The 18,168-nt window shown below is 39.2% G+C and overlaps 1 protein-coding gene across 5 annotated transcripts in view; it reads left to right on the top strand.

Annotated features, from left to right (window-relative positions):
• The first annotated feature begins 2,011 nt into the window (after nucleotides 1-2,011).
• The window catches only part of Cep126 (centrosomal protein 126), a 60,140-nt gene continuing 43,983 nt past the window's right edge, over nucleotides 2,012-18,168 (top strand). For all 5 annotated transcript variants that reach the window (XM_032909590.1, XM_032909591.1, XM_032909586.1 and 2 more), the window contains exons 1-4: nucleotides 2,012-2,328; nucleotides 5,973-6,092; nucleotides 14,074-14,219; nucleotides 17,716-17,812. In XM_032909590.1, coding sequence (XP_032765481.1) covers nucleotides 2,216-2,328; nucleotides 5,973-6,092; nucleotides 14,074-14,219; nucleotides 17,716-17,812 — 476 coding nt within the window. In that variant the 5' untranslated portion in view covers nucleotides 2,012-2,215. The remainder of the gene's footprint in view (nucleotides 2,329-5,972; nucleotides 6,093-14,073; nucleotides 14,220-17,715; nucleotides 17,813-18,168) is intronic.

Raw genomic sequence — 18,168 nt, 5'->3', positions numbered from 1 at the left:
TGTCCTACTTTGCTAAGATTCAAACTAATCCTGTTGAAACTGAGTTCTAACGATAGCATTGGGAATAGAATCAAGGTCAATGCTCATGGCTAGGGTATTCAAAAAGGTACCAACATAGCTAATTGTCCAAGCATACATACTTGTCCTTTCTTCATCAGGATTATGTTTTATTTTGTCTTCATGCCATGATATTGAATAATCACTTTACTCAATACAAGACACTTTACATTTAAAATCAAAACTGGACTTGTAGCCCCATAAAAAGTTCAGTCCCCTGATCACATTCCATTTGAATCATTATATCTCCACTTTTAAGATAGCCAGTGCTAATAGTTTCAATTGGAAAAGTTTACTATTTGAATTGCTACAAGTTCACAAAGTTGAATGGTGGGTATCTTTCTTTCTTTCTTTCTTTCTTTTTTTTCCTTCTTTTTCTTTTTTCTTTTTTTCGGAGCTGGGGACCGAACCCAGGGCCTTACGCTTGCTAGGCAAGCGCTCTACCACTGAGCCAAATCCCCAACCCCGGTGGGTATCTTTCTTTGATCTACATTCTGCTAGCAATTTGGAAATTTTTATACACAAAAAAAAATAATAATTAAAATGTAAACCTAAGATCCAGTCATTTTTTTTTACACTGGGCCCCAACAAAAAGGCCCAACTTTGTTCCAGATTTTCATTTATATAGCCATTAACCCAGTGGCTCAAAACTGCTTAATTTTCCATACAGAAACCATTTCAATACACAGATCTCTTTGGCATATCGTCCCAGGAGATTATTAAGCTAAATCTGGACTTCTTTTCAGGCCACTTTTGCTGTGATGGTCCATTTGCAGACTCTGGCAGCCAAGCAAGGACCATAAGGATCATTTGATGTGAAGTAGGACAGCAGAGAGAGAACGGTCCAAGTATCAAGGAATAAATGAGAGCAAGTAGGGAAGGAAATTTTCCACTTTGCAAAAGCTTTTTTATCTTTCTTCTTTCCTCCTCCTCCTCCTCCTCCTCCTCCTCCTCCTCCTCCTCCTCCTCCTCCTCTCCCCTCCTCCTCTTCCTCCTCTTCCTTCTCCTGTCTTCTTCTTCTTCTTTCCCCCTCCCCCCCCCCTCCTTTTCAAGGGACGGTGGTTTTGAAAAGAGTGATAATGGGAAAGGTCTCACCATTTCGAAGTTCACCACAGGATTCCATACCTAACAATTGTGCCCCAAATAATCGTTTCCAGACTGTCTGTAATATTTGCCCGTATCTAGGAATTTTCCATTCACTGTCTTTCATCTGTTAATACCAAAAAAAAAAAAAAAAAAACTCATAAAAGGATAGAACCGAATCAAGCCCAAGTATATTCAGCTGGGCTCTCTCCCAACTGCGAGTCATCTGCCCCACTCAACTTGCCTTAGTTTACTTCAGTTCTACCTCAGCTTGCTTCAGTACATCTCAGTTTAACCTCCTTACCTGAGTTTACCCTAGTTAAGTCAGTATAACTCAGTTTACCTCATTTTATCTTGGTAAATGGTAACTCGCTTTAACCTCATCTTTCCTCAGTGTACCTCTGCTTGTGTCCGTTTGTCTCTGCTTAATTAGGTATAATCTCGGTTTGCCTCAGTTTGACTGCGTAATTCAGTTAAACCTCAGCTCGCCTCAGTTTACCTTAGCCTGCCTCTGCTTAATTAGGTTTGATCTCAGTTTGCCTCAGTTTACCTCATCTCATTTCAGTACACCTGTTTAATTCCGCTTGCCTCCGTTTATTTCAACTTTCTTTCGTTTACTTCAGTTTACCTCAGCTTTCTTTATCTCACCTCAGTGTGCTTCAGGCTACTTCGGCTTACCTTAGCTTGCCTCAATTTGACTCGGTTTAACCCCAGCTCGCCTCAGTTTACCTCAGCTTGCCTCCGCCGGGCTTTGAACCAGCCGGCCCCTCATTGGCCGCTTCCTCCTCCCAGCCCCGCCCCGCGTTCCGCCTGGTTTCCGTCGCGAAGGACGCGGCGTCGGTTGGTTGTCAAGATGGCTGCGGCGGGGTCGCGGCCGCTACCTCCGCCGTCGCCCCGCGAGGTTGCCTCCCTCGCCGCTGCCATCGCCACAGTCGCCAGGGCCGCTGCGAAGCCAGGACTGCTGCAGCCGAGCCTGCGACACCCGTGACGCGGGGCCTTGGAGACGCGCGGCCCGGAGCGCCGAGGAGAGGACCAGGGAGGCCGAGCGGCCATGCGGGCGGCACTTAGGTGAAGGATGCTGGCCGGCAGGCCCGGAGCCCAGAGCGCAGGCGCGGGCCTGGGCGCCGGACCCCGGGACGCGCTTGGCGCCCGGGACAGCGGCGGGCGACCGCGACCGGGCGCCTACCTGTATCCTTTCCACGCCCTTCCCCCTCCCCGCTCCGGGAGCACGCACGCAGGGGCATGAAAACTGGCAAGTCATTTTCAGTGCGGATATTTGCTTCAGCAGCTGTCACCCACCCTACCCTACTCCACCCCCGACCTGAAGTTACACTTGGTCGACTTTGTGACCTCTTTCCCCGGCTTCGCACACCCTTACTTGGACTTGGCTGTCAGATTTTTGTAGATTTTAAAATACACCGGTCCTGTATTGGATGAGCGAAGATTCGCGTTTTAGAATTACAGCGTTTTTACCCTTTACTTACAGAGACGTAAGTCTTATTCGGGCTCCTTAGAAAGAGAAATTGCCCAGAGGCTAAAATCTTGGGCTGTTCCGTTTTAGTTGTTAGCCGCACACCCCTCCTAGGGCTGCAGAACCCTAGCGTGTTCTGATCATTTTGTCTTCAATTCTGCCCACTCTGTTGTCAAACAGAGGAAGGGAAGAAAGCAGGGGACCTGAACCTTGATAATCTGGATTATTTCTGATTTTTTCCCTAAGAAATCGTTGAACTCCCATTTGATGTTACTGTTGGTAACATTGTGAAAATGACAATAAGCTTTTTTTTTAAAGTACATAAAGCAGTTTTTTTTTTCTTCCAGAGAACATTATTATATTAGAATTTACCCTTGGTATTCTCAGAAGACTGGCTGGTGGTGAGGATGATGTTTGCTCAACTGTTTTTCTCAGGAAATGGAGTCCCTTCTCTTTCCTCAAACGTGGGTCCCTTCCACCACTACCACCCTCCCTCCACTCCCTTAGCCCCTTAGTCCCACCTCTGCTGGGATATGCTCTTACAGTTTTAACAGCAAATCATCAGTTTTCACAGAGGGTCTCCTCTCCCGCTGACCTTCCTCTGGGTTCTAAGGATGCAGGTATGTTAGGGTTCCATTAATGCCAAAACACTCTGTCCCCAGGGACTCGTCCCCAAGCTTCTATCCCTGGGTCTTTCTGCATTCTTCCGGACAGTAGCCTGCAGTAGCACCTGCTAGCTCTTGTCTTCTTGTCTTGCCTTTTCCTCTTGCTGCTGCCACAAACTGTCTTCTCAGAGTGTGCTCTAGAGTGAATGCTACTGTCTTTTGAATTCAACTCTTCATTTTTGACGTTGTTTTGGTTGGTTAGTTGGTTTGGTTTGAGGGGTGTGTGTGTGTAGCCCTGGCTGTCCCAGAACTTGATCTGTAGACCAGGCTGGACTTGAATTCATAGAGATGCTCGCCTCTACTTCCGGAGTGCTGGGATTAAAGGCACTGTATCTTCTTATACACTGAATGAACTCTTACTACCTTGTCCTAATTTGTCTCTAAATCAGGATACAAGGAAATGGCTCGTTGACAAAGCATTGATCTTCTATTATTTTCATTAATGATACCATTTTTAATTTATGTGATAAGAACATTGAACAGAGCAAGTAGGAGTAAGGAGACAAAATTTATAAGTACAGCTGTAGTTGAAGTTCTAAGAGACTGAGAGAGTTTTTAAGTGGAGGCAGTAGGAAGAGGTTTGACTAGATCTGGCAAGGAGAATACATTGTATGATAGTTACTTGTATTGATAACCTAATTGGAGAAAGACTAAATGAGGACATAAATGACCATAGTACTCTTTATTTTGTAATGTTAGCTATATAAAAATTATATTTCTTTACAGTAGATGTTAGGGTGAATTGTTTTGATAATACATACAAAAATATTAAGCATCTATGTAAAAACTTAACTTCAATACCATTCGTCAGATGCTGGGCAGAAACATTCTTTATGTGTAATAAGCAAGATCATAATATAGTATTATATATGCTATATAGTATATATGCTAATACAGGAACTAGAGTTTATATGTAGTAGGGTTGTCTAGATAATTTAGGAATATATACATGTCAGGACATTACACTTGTAATCTTTCTGTATGTTCTTGGGATAAAATTTAAACATATTGAAGAAAATAGTTCTCATGTGATGCATTGTCCCCTGTCCTTGTCATTTGATCCAAAGTAACTTAAGCTTGTCTTTCCTACAATGTTCTCCTGAAAGGAGAAAGCTGTATTTTTCTCTACTGATGACTTGTGACTTTGAAAAGCTAATCATCTTCTTGAAGTCTGACCCTAATAAAGCTTTCAACTAGAGAAGAAAAAGATATAGCTAAACTTGGTTCTATACTGTTCAAAAACCATATTTCCTCCCCTTTTAACATGTTTACAAATCCTTCAGAAAACACCTTTAAAAACATGTATGTCTTTGAGTTCATATTGATGTGGTACTGAATTCTAGTTGAAATGAAGGCAAAATGAACTCTAGCCTGTGGAGGAAGAAACTCTATAAAAATGACAAAACTGTTAAAAAAACAAGCTCCCTTGGTAAGGCTCAGATAAGAGTTCATATACATTTGATTATTCTGAAATAGATAATAGTTTCTTTATAATATTGACACAAAAATACTATAAGCCCTTGAAATTAACACATTTTGAATTAACAAATCATATATACCCTAACATTACTGTAAGTATTTGTTTTAAGTCTACATTATCCAAACCAACTTTGACTGTCAGCTCGTGAGGAAAACTTTAACCAGCAGTTTCCTATAAAATAGACAAGTATTTGTGCTCTACAGTTTGTAGCTTTGCTGTACTCTCACTCATACCTGGATCTCAGGTGCAGTGACAGTTAAGTCAGTGGCTCTCAGCCTATGAGTTGTCCTTCCTTTGGGGGCCAAATGACCCTTTCACAGAGGTTGCAAATCAGACATCCTGCATATCAGATATTTATAATTCACAACAGTAGAAAAATTACAGTTATGGAGTAGAACAAAAATAATTTTATTATTGGAGGGGTTACCGTAAATAAGGAGCTATATTAAAGAATTGTAGCGTTGTGAGATTAAGAATCACTGAGTTAGTAGTAATTGATCATTTATTAAATTTCAAAATCATGAAAAATACAAAAATATTGTGATAAATTTGAAAACAGTCAAAACACACATTGGGAAAGCCAATTAATCTTGTCAGTACAGATTAAGGAATGGCTAGTTATACGTAAACTTCAAATTATTAGGATCACCAAAATACTCAAGTTCCTCCAGAAAATTTTTATAAACACATAATAATATCTGGCTGTCCTTGTGTCTTTTCATAAGCCATCAACAGGGATCTTTGGGAAGAAAGACTATGTTGACAAACATTATAATTTATTGCTTATATTTTCATATAAATGTCATACTGTAGACTAAAGGGTCCATTGAAACATTTAATTCATCTACTGATTTTGTGTTATTAAAATCTTTCATTTCCTTACATATAAACCTAAAAAGGACACCTTACTAGTATCCAAATATCTGTATAATGAACAAAAATATATGTTTTCACTATCTATGTTTGTGATTTATAAAAATAATTTATTTTCTCCTCATGGAAAGTTAAGATACCATAAATCCATATACCAAGTCTAAATATGCATGTGTGTGTGCATGTGTGTGTTTGTAGATCTCACATTTGTACTAACTATTGTGTACACGGATTAGTTGTCCCACAAGAGCATTTTGATGTTATTAATATGAGGCTCTAATTATACAGTCTTGTCATGCAGTAAATATGTAAACTGCTGTTCTTAACTAAATGGCATCACTAGAGATACGAAAATCCATCTCGAGAAAAATTTAGAAGAAGAACGCCAGATACTACTACAGCAACAAAAACTATGCCGGAATCGAGCACGTAAATATTTCATGGAGTCAAACCGGAGAAGAAAGTAAGTAATTGTATTTTATTCAGAAATGTAGAAACTCTGTGTCACTCTAAGTTAGTAGTTTCTCTACTTTGAGGTAGTTCATACTTGAGCCGTGACCATGTTTATTGCTAGAACAAATGATCAGTGTTCTCATAACTTTGTTAATTTATTTCCAGTTTATGGATTGTGGCCATCACAGTGTTTTCTTGGTACAGAATAAGAAGTTTAACTACAAACAGACTATAATTTGACTTTAACTTACCATTCATCTTAAATAATTTTTATCTGCTACCCTCTTGCATTCAATTATAAAAAGAGGGGAGAGAGGAATACGGATATAAATCATTACCAAGAAAAGCTGTCTGTGGAGACTATAAACTAAAATGAAGTAAAATGAAAAGTATCCAACCTTCTTAATCAGTTACAGGATTTTAGTTAGAGACTTTTACAGATAGTGGTTTTGTATTTAGTGTGTATGAGTGTTTGTCTGGACCCACGTAAGCATGCCTGGCCCTCACAGAGAGCAGAAAGAGCGTCCCTGAAACTGAAGTTAGAGAGTTGTGAGCCACCTTGTCTCCAGTCTTCAGCGAGTGTTCTTCACCGCTCGGTGATGTCTAGCACCTGATGAAAGGATTTTACTCAACCTTTTTAGGCAGAGTGGTTACCCGTTATTTAAAATGTGTTGTTACAGCCTTCTCCATGCTGTCATCTCTGGTAGTAGAAGATCCCTGGAGCTTGTTAAACGTCTTCGTTGGGCATGTGCTGCAAATCCCATTTGGGAATACAAAATTGTTTACCTGTAACTTCTTTTTCTAACCTTGTATTTTTGCTGAGCTTAATCCTTTCTTTCTCTAACAATGTTAAAAGTTAATGAAGTTTATTTTGGTTTTGTTTGTATGTTTCTGTTTTTTTCTGTTACATTTTGACTCCTGAAGACCTTACAAGGCACATGACAAGAGTAAGGAAAGATGATTATAGATTTTATCTAGTTATGCTATCTACTCAAGGTAAAGTCAGAGGATTGTAGGGTTTTTTTTTAGTATTTGGTATTTTCCCTTTGGACAGAGGAAAAATACCTACCATTTTTTCAGTTATCTTGGGAAGTTATCTTGAACTGTTTAACATGCCCTAGATTAAGAATCTCTAAAAAATTCATATTCTAGAAAATTAAAAATAAAAGACATGTAAGGGGATGCTAGAGGGATGAGGTGGAAATGGGTGGGTGGGTGGGTGGAAGAGCACCCTCTTAGAGGCAAAGGGGAGGGAGGATGGGATGGGAGAGCTGTAGAGGGGAGACAGGGAAGGGGGACATCATTTGAATGTAAATAAATAAAATAGCCAAGTGAATAAAAAAAGAAAAGATGATTTTTACTCTCAAATCATTAATAATGTAATAATGAAAGCTAAGAGTGATTAAAGCTAAGAGTGGTTGAATCTCCTATGAAGTAGGACAGAAGTGCATCTCATGGACTATAGGACAGAAAGGATTCTTGGAAGAATAGTTAGCCTCATGTTACCCAAGGACCATGAAAGGAACTGTGCTTTATGTAAGCAGAATAGAAGAAAAGTCTAACATAAAATGGGACAGAAGATGCTTGTGGGTGTTATGTGGGAAAATGTGGATGAGTATCAGATGACAGGAGATAGTTTATGAAATAATATGTATACCAATCTAAAGAAAGTAAAGAGAATTTGCCCAAGGTAGATTATAAAGACATATCTTTAAGTTGTAATAAAGAAACAAAATTAGAGATGTTCAAAGATCAAACTTATATCTTAGCTCATTTTACCAAAGAAGCAGCAGATGATGAAAACAAAACAGACAAAAGAAGTGGAGACGATTAGAGCGAGCATGGGTGCGGGCTTGAGCAGAGCACATAAAGGCAGAAGTCAGGGTCATGTGGAAAGAGAGCTGTCAGAGTTCTTCTAGATTAGGAGAACTTGAATACTTAGTGTAAACCTTTCTAGAATAACTTCACATTTTAAGCCTTTGTACACATGAGTACAGGGAATTTAGCCCTGGACCTTAGATGGGCTGGCATGGCTTGAGACGACCTGCCCTGCTCCATGGCTGTGCCGATTGTACTGGGCTGTTCTACTTTACTGCCTCTTCGTGTCTTCTCTTTTTCCACATCCACTTATTCCCTGGTGTGTGTCATGCACACATGCAGTGAACAGTAAGTGGCCTCTGACAGGTAACATGGGTGACTTCTTCTATGGAAGATTTTATAACTTCTCCACTATTCACTCTAACTTTTGAAATTCGATTTTTTCTTTAAACTGAAGTAATACAGTTTTAACTTGAGTAATTTAAAATGCTGAAATGGAAAATAAGAATACCAAATACAACCGGTCTTTGCTTATGACAATAATGTAAGATACTTAAAGATGTACTCAACACTTTCTTATGAAGTAATACAAATTTATTAACAAATGTGAGTTTTCCATGTCTTTAACCCAGTTTCTTCCAATGACAGCTTTTTACAAAATTATAGTATGATAACAAAAACAGAATAGTGACATTCACATGGCCAATTCACAAAGGTCACTCATGTCACTTTCATAGCTACAACCCTTCCTACCCCCTGATCTATTGGTCTTCATTCCAGTTTTGTTTTGTTTTGTTTTGTTTTGTCCATTTTTTTACACTGTTAAACAAATAAAATTGTAATATGCAACCTTGGGGAGTTATGTTTTTCCCTCTCAGAACAGTTCTGTGGTATTCACTGTTATTGCTGAGTAGTACTCCATAATACATATGTACCAGAAACATGTTGGGTTCAAGTTGTTAAGAGGTGGTTATTGCTGCTGCTGGTGGTAGTGATGGTGGTTAGGAGCATTGGTTTGTTTGTTTGTTTGTTTGGGGTGTTTTTAATTTTTTTTAATTTTTTATTAGATATATTTCTTTATATTTCAAATGTTATTCCCTTCCCGGTTTTCTGTCCATAAGCCCCCATTTCCTCCCCTACCCCTCCTCCATACGGGTATTTCCCCTATATATCCCCCTTACTACCCCCCCATATTCCCCTGCACTGGAGGTTCAATCTTGGCAGGACCAAGGGCTTCCCCTTCCCCCGGTGCCCCAACAAGACTATTCTCTGCTACATATGCAGTTGGAGCCCTGGGTCAGTCCATGTATAGTCTTTCAGTAGTGGTTTAGTCCCTGGAAGCTCTGGTTGGTTGGCATTGTTGTTTTTATGGGGTCGCAAGCTCCTTCAACTCTTTCAATAATTCCTCTAATTCCCCCCAAGGGGGTCTTGTTCTCAGTTCGGTGGTTTGCTGCCAGCATTGACCTCTGTATTGGACATGCTCTGGATGTGTCTCTCAGGAGAGATCTATCCAGTCCCTTTCAGCATGCATTTTTCAGCTTCATCAGTCTTACCTAGTTTTGGTGGCTGTATATATATGGGCCACATGTGGGTCAGGCTCTGAATGGCCATTCCTTGAGTCGCTGCTCTAAACTTTGCTTCCATATCCCCTCCTATGGATATTTTTCCCCCTTTTAAGAAGGAGTGGGAGCATCCGCATTTTGGTCATTCTTCTTCTTGAGCTTCCTGTGGTCTGTGGATTGCATCTTGGGTAATTCGAGCTTTTTGGCTAATATCCACTTATCAATGAGTACATACCAAGTGTGTTTTTCTGTGGTTGAGTAACCACATCCTGAGTGAGGACTCAGGATGATATTTTCCAGTTCCATCCATTTGCCTATGAATTTCATGAAATCATTGTTTTTGATAGCTGAGTAATATTCCATTGTGTAGATGTACCACATTTTCTGTATCCATTCCTCTGTTGTAGGCATCTGGGTTCTTTCCAGCTTCTGGCTATTATAAATAAGGCTGCTATGAACATAGTGGAGCACGTGTCTTTGCTGTATGTTGGAGCATGTTTTGGGTGTATGCACAGGGGAGGTATAGCTGGGTTGTTTGGGTTATTGGCAGTAGTTTTGTTTATTGCAATACTTCTACTATTGAGTCTACCATTGAGCCACATCCTCAGCCCTACACTGAGGTTTTTTTAAACTGTTTTTCTTAACAGTGATAGACATCGGAGTCATTTCTGGTGGGGTGGTATGGCTAGAAACTGGAAATTCATGTATAGTTTACATATAAACATAAGCTTTTATTTTTCTGGAATACATGGCAAGGAGTACATTACTGACTCATATGTATGGCCTCTACATACCTATAGCCTTTTTTCCAGAGTAGCTCACTGCCACTGTCTAGTACATAGACTTGTTTGCTAGAATTGAGCCTAAGAATAAATGTAACTAGGATTTAAGGATCTTACTCTTAGGATTAAAAGCTATGAGCTTTAGTTAACTGATAGACTCTTATTTTTTGACTGACATCACAGCTTTTAGAAAAATGCAGTACTCATTTTATCTTTGTATTATATACTTAATCTTTCTGATAAATTAGAATGTGTGTGTTCTGTATTTGGATGTTTTCTTCACCAATATCTTTTTGTTTGTTTTTTCAGCCAAGTGAAAGAAATCCCATTGAAAAGATAGGAATTTCAGTATAGATTTAGGGATTTCAAATAAATTTCGATTTTAAGAACAGGACTGGTAATGTGAAACGTGAGCCTTTTCACATGTAGAAAACTCAAGACAGCTTCTTGACTTTCTTTCCTCACCATTTGATATATTTTATCCTTGAAAAATATTTTTTCCAATTTCATTTTTATCCCTAGTTTTTCATTTCTAACACCTCAAAATATGGTTGAGTTTTAAAGTATAGAATTTGAAAGGTGTAACCATCCACATCTGAATAGGGTTTTGTCCAGGAAAAAGAAAAGCATTACAAGGCAGCCTCTCCAATCCATATACTATCTCTTGGGGCCTCAAGTACTCTGACTGCCACTGCTTATTATGTTGCTACAGAAAACTGTCACCATGGCACGCCTTTTGTTCCTAGGAATACTTCCAGCAGGAGTAAATGATACTGCACAGTGGTAGACTCCTGGGAAAGCAGAGCAAACAGCTTTGGCATATGACTGTATTGAATGAGGTCGCTCACTTTGAGCTAAGGTGCTCCATGTATTCTGTGAGACAGAACTGCATATGTTGAGCCTTTCATAGGGTCTCCTGTGAAAGTCACCAAGGCACACTGTGTCTTCTGAAAAACGTCCAGCCCAGGGCAGTGGGTGATGATAGCACACTCTTCCGAGTCTAAAGTCTACTGAGGTGGTGAAGCCTTCTCTCTTGCTTTCACCACCGTTATTCCCACTGCATTGGTCTGAACTCCTGGCATATCACCAAATAAAAGAAACCTCTGCAGCTCCTGGTGGAGCGAGGAGAAAACTGTAGTGAAAGCATCGCTGTACTGACATTTAGACTTCATCATCAGGCCTATCACAGAGCTCAAGAGAACATGCATTGACTTGCTGGCCAGACATATTCTGCCAGTGTTTTAATTTGACACATTTAGTTCAAACTATAGATTCTGTAGTCTTGGATGTGAAATGTTTTTCTGGGCACATTTTAATATAGAAAACAGGACCACTGTTGAACAGTATAAAGTAGTAGAGATGGCATTTTTGCTACTAGAATAACTTTATATTGTAGCAAGGAGCATATCACCTCTTACCTTCGGAATCTACCATTCCTCATTACTAAATTGGCTGTGTTTCTCAGCTTACTTATGCAGGAAATCTGTTTTGTCTCTTTTCCTAACTGAGCATTTGCTTGCTGTTGCTTCTGCTAGAGCACTTCCTTTCTCCATAATTTTCATGACTGTCCCCTCTCTAACTTAAATGTCATGTCTCCAGGGAGAAATGAAATATGGCTTTCCAATTAGTGTTGTTTGTTTTAATCAGAATGTCACCTAGAACTAATGTGTTTTCATTTTTAAGTGTCTAAAGAAATAAATAGGACCAGGTGCAGTGGGCAGATCACTGTGAGTCCTAAGCTAGACAGATCACATAGCAAGTTCCAAGCCAGCCAGGGTACATAATGAGAATTCCTCTCCGAAAGCAAGAACAAATTAAACAAAAGTAATAAATAGAGGTGGAGAGATGGCCCAACGGTTAAGAGCAGACTGTTCTTCCAGAGGTCCTGAGTTCAATTCCTAGCAACCACATGGTGGCTCACAACCATCTGTAATGAGATCCCATGCCTTCTTCGGGTGTGTCTGAAGACAGTGACGGTATATTCACATATATGAAATAAGTAAATAAATCTTTTTTTTAAAAAGTAAATAATTTGTATTACATCTTTATTCCCAAACCAAATAAGTAACAACTAAGTGTTAAAAACGATCAGCTTGGACTTACTAATGGCTCATTGGCTGCTGTCTAACGAATGCTCTGCCCCTAAGACTTGCTAACATAAACAGTGTATTCTGGTAGTCTGTGTTGACTGATATAACTGTTAATTCTCCCTTCAAGAATGCTGTTACACTCAGATTTCTTCTGTGGTTCTTGTTTTATCTGTGGTGATCTAAAGGTTCTGTTGAACTTGAAATTCATTATGCTTCTTCAGACACATACATGCTTTGTGCTAGGGCTCAATTAACCAATATTGCTGGAAACTAACCAGAGAACTGCCTTTCGCTATCTCTCTTTAGCTAACCTGGGCTGCATCTCAACATGGTGATCTTAAGATCATCAAAAACAATGTTTACATCCTGGTATTTCCTTAAGTAAATGTTCTCAAGCAGCAGGTTAAATGCTGTAAAACTTCAAATGTAGTTTGAGAAATCACACGGCATTACTGTCATAGCGGTCCATCGGTTATGAGAGTGACAGGACCAGAATCTTTAAAGAGGAGCTACATAATCATAGAAGAGGATGGCTGGAATCTGTAAACAGCAGCACTGGCGTGCACGCGTGCTTTCTTAACATCTTTTTTTGGATTGTTCATTATATAGTAATGTGTATAGAAATGTATTTTTTAAAGATATTTACCTCTTTTTTAAGATTTATTTATGTGTATGAGTGCTTTATTTGCATGTACGCCTGCATGACAGAAGCGGGCCTCAGATCCCATTATGGATAACTGGGAGCCATCCCTTGAAAACCTAAAGCTCTGTCCCCCAATGCGGTAGCTCTCTAGATGACAAGGCAGGCCTTTCACAGTTGCCGGAGGTAACCCGAGCAGGAAGATCCTTCAAAGAGTTCATCCAGCTGTTCCCCCAAGTTCCTACACAACAGAGTGGTGCCTTGGAATACTTCCTATCCTGGTCAGGCTGGCAGTGCAGTCCTGCTTCTTATCAAATACTTCTGGAGTAATGCAAACACATTTTGCAAGAACAAAATGTAACTGTTTAAAGTAGTATAACTAAAATAGAGAAAATAAAATAAAGTGCCTAGAGGCAATTATAAATAAAGGGGAAAGTTGGGAAAAGTGAAGACCTGGGCAGACAAGCTAGCTTAGTAGGTAAAGATGTTTGTCTCACAAGCCTAAAACCTGAGTATGACCTCCAGAACCCCCCCACACATATACACACACAATAATAATACTTTTTAAAACTGGACATTATTGGGCAGATATTTGTAACTTTGTCTGCTAAAGAGTTCTGAGTTCCAGATTTATAAACGAAGCTGAAATCCAACTTTTTAATAAAAATTGTATTTTTAGCACAAGTAAGACTTATATGACAGCCAATTTTAAACTTTTGATGTAAAGTGGGAAGAAGTCATTTCCTTGCCTTCCTCATAATTTGCAAGGCTGCTTCTCTCACTAGTGAATGTGAGAAATAGCATGGCTCTTACAAAAGGCTTCTTAACCACAGCAGGTGGGGGACATTGGCAGGCCTGACAGAAGTCAGAAAGGGCCCCCTGCAGGGCCTTCTCTTAGTTACAAAAGATCTGAATGATGTCCGAAACCCCATTTTGTAAGTACACATAAACTCTTAGCCAATGGCCTGTTAAAAAATCTGGAATGTGCTGTGTGTAAATCAAATGGAAACACTGTTATTTCATTAGTGGTGGTGTTTTCAGACCATCTGGTGTGCTTTATTCAACTGCTTGTCTATTGCTCCTTTTATGTTAAATCTAGAGCTTTTGAGGAGAAACGTCAAAAGCAAGAAGAAAGAGAATATCAAATTAGAGAACAGATCCTGCAGCAGAGGAAGCAAAAGTTTGAAGAAGTTACTGAAAAATTCCAGCGTGCCCATGTTCCTGTTTCTCAGAGAAGGAGAGCAGGTACCTTCATTTCTGGAATAATTCTAAAAGCAAAAATGGAAGTGTAATCAAATTTAAATCGAGTAAACAATGAAACTACACATGAAAAAAGTAGAAATAGCCTGGTGAGTTGTTTGAGTAACAAGCATTTTAACCAAATGAAAACCAGGAATTTTATTTAAATTGAATTTGGAGAATATTGTGTTGACTCCATTAGTAAATTCTCTATTCACTCACAAGTTTCTTGACTCACACTAGTTCACAATGTTTTGTCTTTTTAAAATGGATTTTATAAGTAACTTAACAGAAAATTTAGCAGTTGGGTTCAGGAAATTAGTGGCACAATCATTCTGGCATTTTACTCATGGTTTGGTTCAAATTTTTATTCGAGAGATTGGCAAATAAAAAGTCTACAAAGTAATACCATCTAATAGTCTAAGATCCACAACCAATTTAGAATTTAAATATAATTGGACCGAGGAGATGGCTGTGTGGATAAAGAAAGCATTTGTAAGGCACGTCTGCATACCTAGAACCCTGTGAAGTCAGACGGCACTCAGAGTACTTAGGAAGCACAGACAGGGGATCCCTAAAGCAAGCTGCTACCTAGTCTTGGCAAGCTCTGGGTTCAATTGAGAGACCCTGCCTGAGTAAACAAAGTGGAGATTAATGGAAGCAGACACCCAATATCAACATCTAGCCTCCACACATACCCACACACTCCAGCACCCACATACTCACCCACACACCTGCACCCACACACACCTACACCCACACCTACACCCACACACCTGCACCCACACACACCTACACCCACATACACCTACACCCACACCTACACCCACACGCCTGCACCCACACACACCTACACCCACATACACCCACACCCACACCTACACCCACACACCCACCCACACACCCCACACCCACACACAACACACCCACACACACCCCACACCCACACCCACACCCCCCCCCCCCACCCCCCCCACACCCACCCACACACCACACACACCCCCACACCCACACACCCACACCCACACCCACACACACACCCACACACACACACACACACACACACACACACACACACACACACACACACACACACCCACACACACACACACACACACACACACACACACATACACACACACACACACACACACACAAACACACACACATACACACACATACACACTTACACACACTCACACACACAAACACACACACAAACACACATACACACACACACACACACACACACACACACATACACACACACACACACACCCACACCCACACACACCCACACCCACACACCTGCACTCAAACATGTGAGCATGCATACTCATGTGCATGTTAAATTAGTATGTTAAATTTATTGATATTAAATATGTATTTAAATAGCTCTTTTTATATATTTTAAAAATAATTTTAAGTGTGAATATGATTGATGCTTTCATTATCACATCCACATTTTTAGGCCTTAAATCGCAAGGCAGAACTAACAATATGTCAAAGCTCACTGAAGAAGGAGAGCTGACAGTGCCATTGTGTGCCCGGCTAGCATATGCTGGTCTGTGCTACTCTGTCTCCAGCTAGACTGACTGCAGAAATAATGTAACTCTACTCCTAACACTAAAACCCACAACCTCTTTTGGATAAGAATTTACACAGTATCATTGGTAGAATAGCAGAATGTGTAACTACTGTGAAAACATAGAATGCGAAACCTATGTCAAAATGCTAGGTCACTGTTTCTAGAAAAATAATATACATGACTCTTGAATCAGTATCTTACCAGGCAAAGAGAACAGCAAAGGGTAGCCCAGACAGAAGGAACAGCTCATACAAATGAAATGTGTCTTTCAGTGTATCTGAAGCACAAGTTAGGAAGGTAAGGAGAGAAAAATATTAACTTGAAACTAAAAAATACCTAAGTTGGAGCCAACTCCTAAAGGACTCTGTATGCCATACTAAAAGGCACATCTTTCTATGAATGCCATTTCCGTGTCAGTAAGGAATCTCTGTATAAACAGGAGCTGCAAAGAACACTGACACAATCAAAAGACACCAAAACATGCTTCTTCTCTCCTAGAGTGAGTCCTGAAGTCAGGTTCGAGAGCTGGTTCCATGTCGTAAAGTTTCAGAACACAGGCTCTGCTTTCACTCAGCTGCCAAATTCTAGGTGGTTGCTGTCTTTACTCTTGTGCACATGGTAGCTGCTAGATCACTAGCCATGAGATTGGTGTTCTAGACAGAAAAAAAGGAAAATATAAAGTTATGCCAGTGAATCCCCTTTAACACAGGCCTCCTTGTTCATGTGTTTTTCTGTTTGGCTCTATTTGTACGGAAAGCTGGAACTTTCTCAGTGTTGGGTATGTTTCTACTCCTAACAATATTTTCATACAAAGAAAGGAAATGGATGTCAGACGGGTCTCTCATGTTAGGATATGCTCATAAGAAGGGTAACTAAAGTGACAACATAGAATGTAGATGGAAGCAGAAACATACTGAAGTTAAAAGGCTAGGAGGAGACGTAATGTTGGGAAGAGGTATTAAATTTCTCAGTTGAGCTGTAACTGTATATAGACATAAGAAGGAATGTATTCAGATATCACAATCAATAGGTTTTTTAAATGTAGGAGAAGAGAAGCTACAAGGAGAACAGTGCCTGGGAAACTTGGCAGAGAGCACTCATACAATATGCATTAATAATAGCAGTATACTGCTAGATACGGAGTGCTGGGTTTCCATGAAGAGTTAGAACAAGAAAATCATCTGCTCTTCCTCTAGGCTTGAAGAACTATAGAATTTAATGAGTGGAACATAATGTCTCCATATGCAAGGGATACAAGAGAGGCAGGACTCTTGAAAGACAGTGAGGGGAACATTAGAAGTAAGAAAAAGAGAATACATTGAGTGTCAAAGTGCATATTTGAAGATGGATGTATACAGGAAACAAGATGGATGAGAGGTTTACCGAGCAGGGTAGGGTAGTGTCTGTATAGCATATGACACTGAGGACATCACTTGCTGCCTTCTTACCTTAGCTTCTCAGCTGTAAAATTCAAATAGCACCTGTGCCAGGCAGGATAAGCACACTGAAAAACTGCTTAAAATAAGCTCTGTAACTGCTCAAATATTGTTGATTTTTAAAATTTTATTCACACGAATATTTTAAAATTTGTCATAAAATTTTGAGTCCATAAAATCAAATATGAAGTTTTTATATATGTTTGTGTATGCCAACACATTTTTCAAAGTTTCACATATTCAAATAAATATTGTCATAGAATTATTGACAAAAATCTCAAAGTAACAATTTCTTTCTTAGGGCTTACATGTCAAATTTAAAATATTAATTCCATTGTAAATATATTATACAAAAGCTTTGAATTATTTAATTGGTCAATAAAATTATATATCAAGAAACCACCGTTGCTAGAATGATTCTTTATTGGTTTTTTTCTTTGTTTGTTTTTTACTATTCTGTTAATTTTTCAAAATCCAGTTCCTCCATTAGAAGAGGCCCTAAAACAAATTCAAGAATCCAACTTAAAACCAGAAGTAAACATTTCTCTTTCCCACAGGCCAGCAACAAACTGGCGGTAAGTAATTTATTATTAACTATGTTAATGTTGTTAGACTGTTACAAAGTTTATATAATAACCATATGGCTTTATACTTGCTGAATTTGTCATCTTTTTCATTGGTTACATCTTATCTTTGTTTTAGAATTTGTTTTGTTTTGGTTTTTTACAAATTAAGTATTAAGTCAGAATTGTAATTTAGTATCTTACACTCCAGTAGTACAAATACTGCCAATAGTGAATCATTTTCTATGAAATATCAGCACTTTTAATATACTGATGTTTATTGTCAGTACTAAAGAGATAGACTTGTTTACATTGTAATACAAATTTAAAAAAATAATTTTGTACTTGTATTTTTTCTTCACTCAGAA

The sequence above is a fragment of the Rattus rattus genome, chromosome 8 (genome assembly GCF_011064425.1).
Source record: "Rattus rattus isolate New Zealand chromosome 8, Rrattus_CSIRO_v1, whole genome shotgun sequence".
Taxonomy (NCBI): Eukaryota; Metazoa; Chordata; class Mammalia; order Rodentia; family Muridae; genus Rattus; species Rattus rattus.
This window is presented reverse-complemented; position numbering and strand designations above follow the sequence as displayed.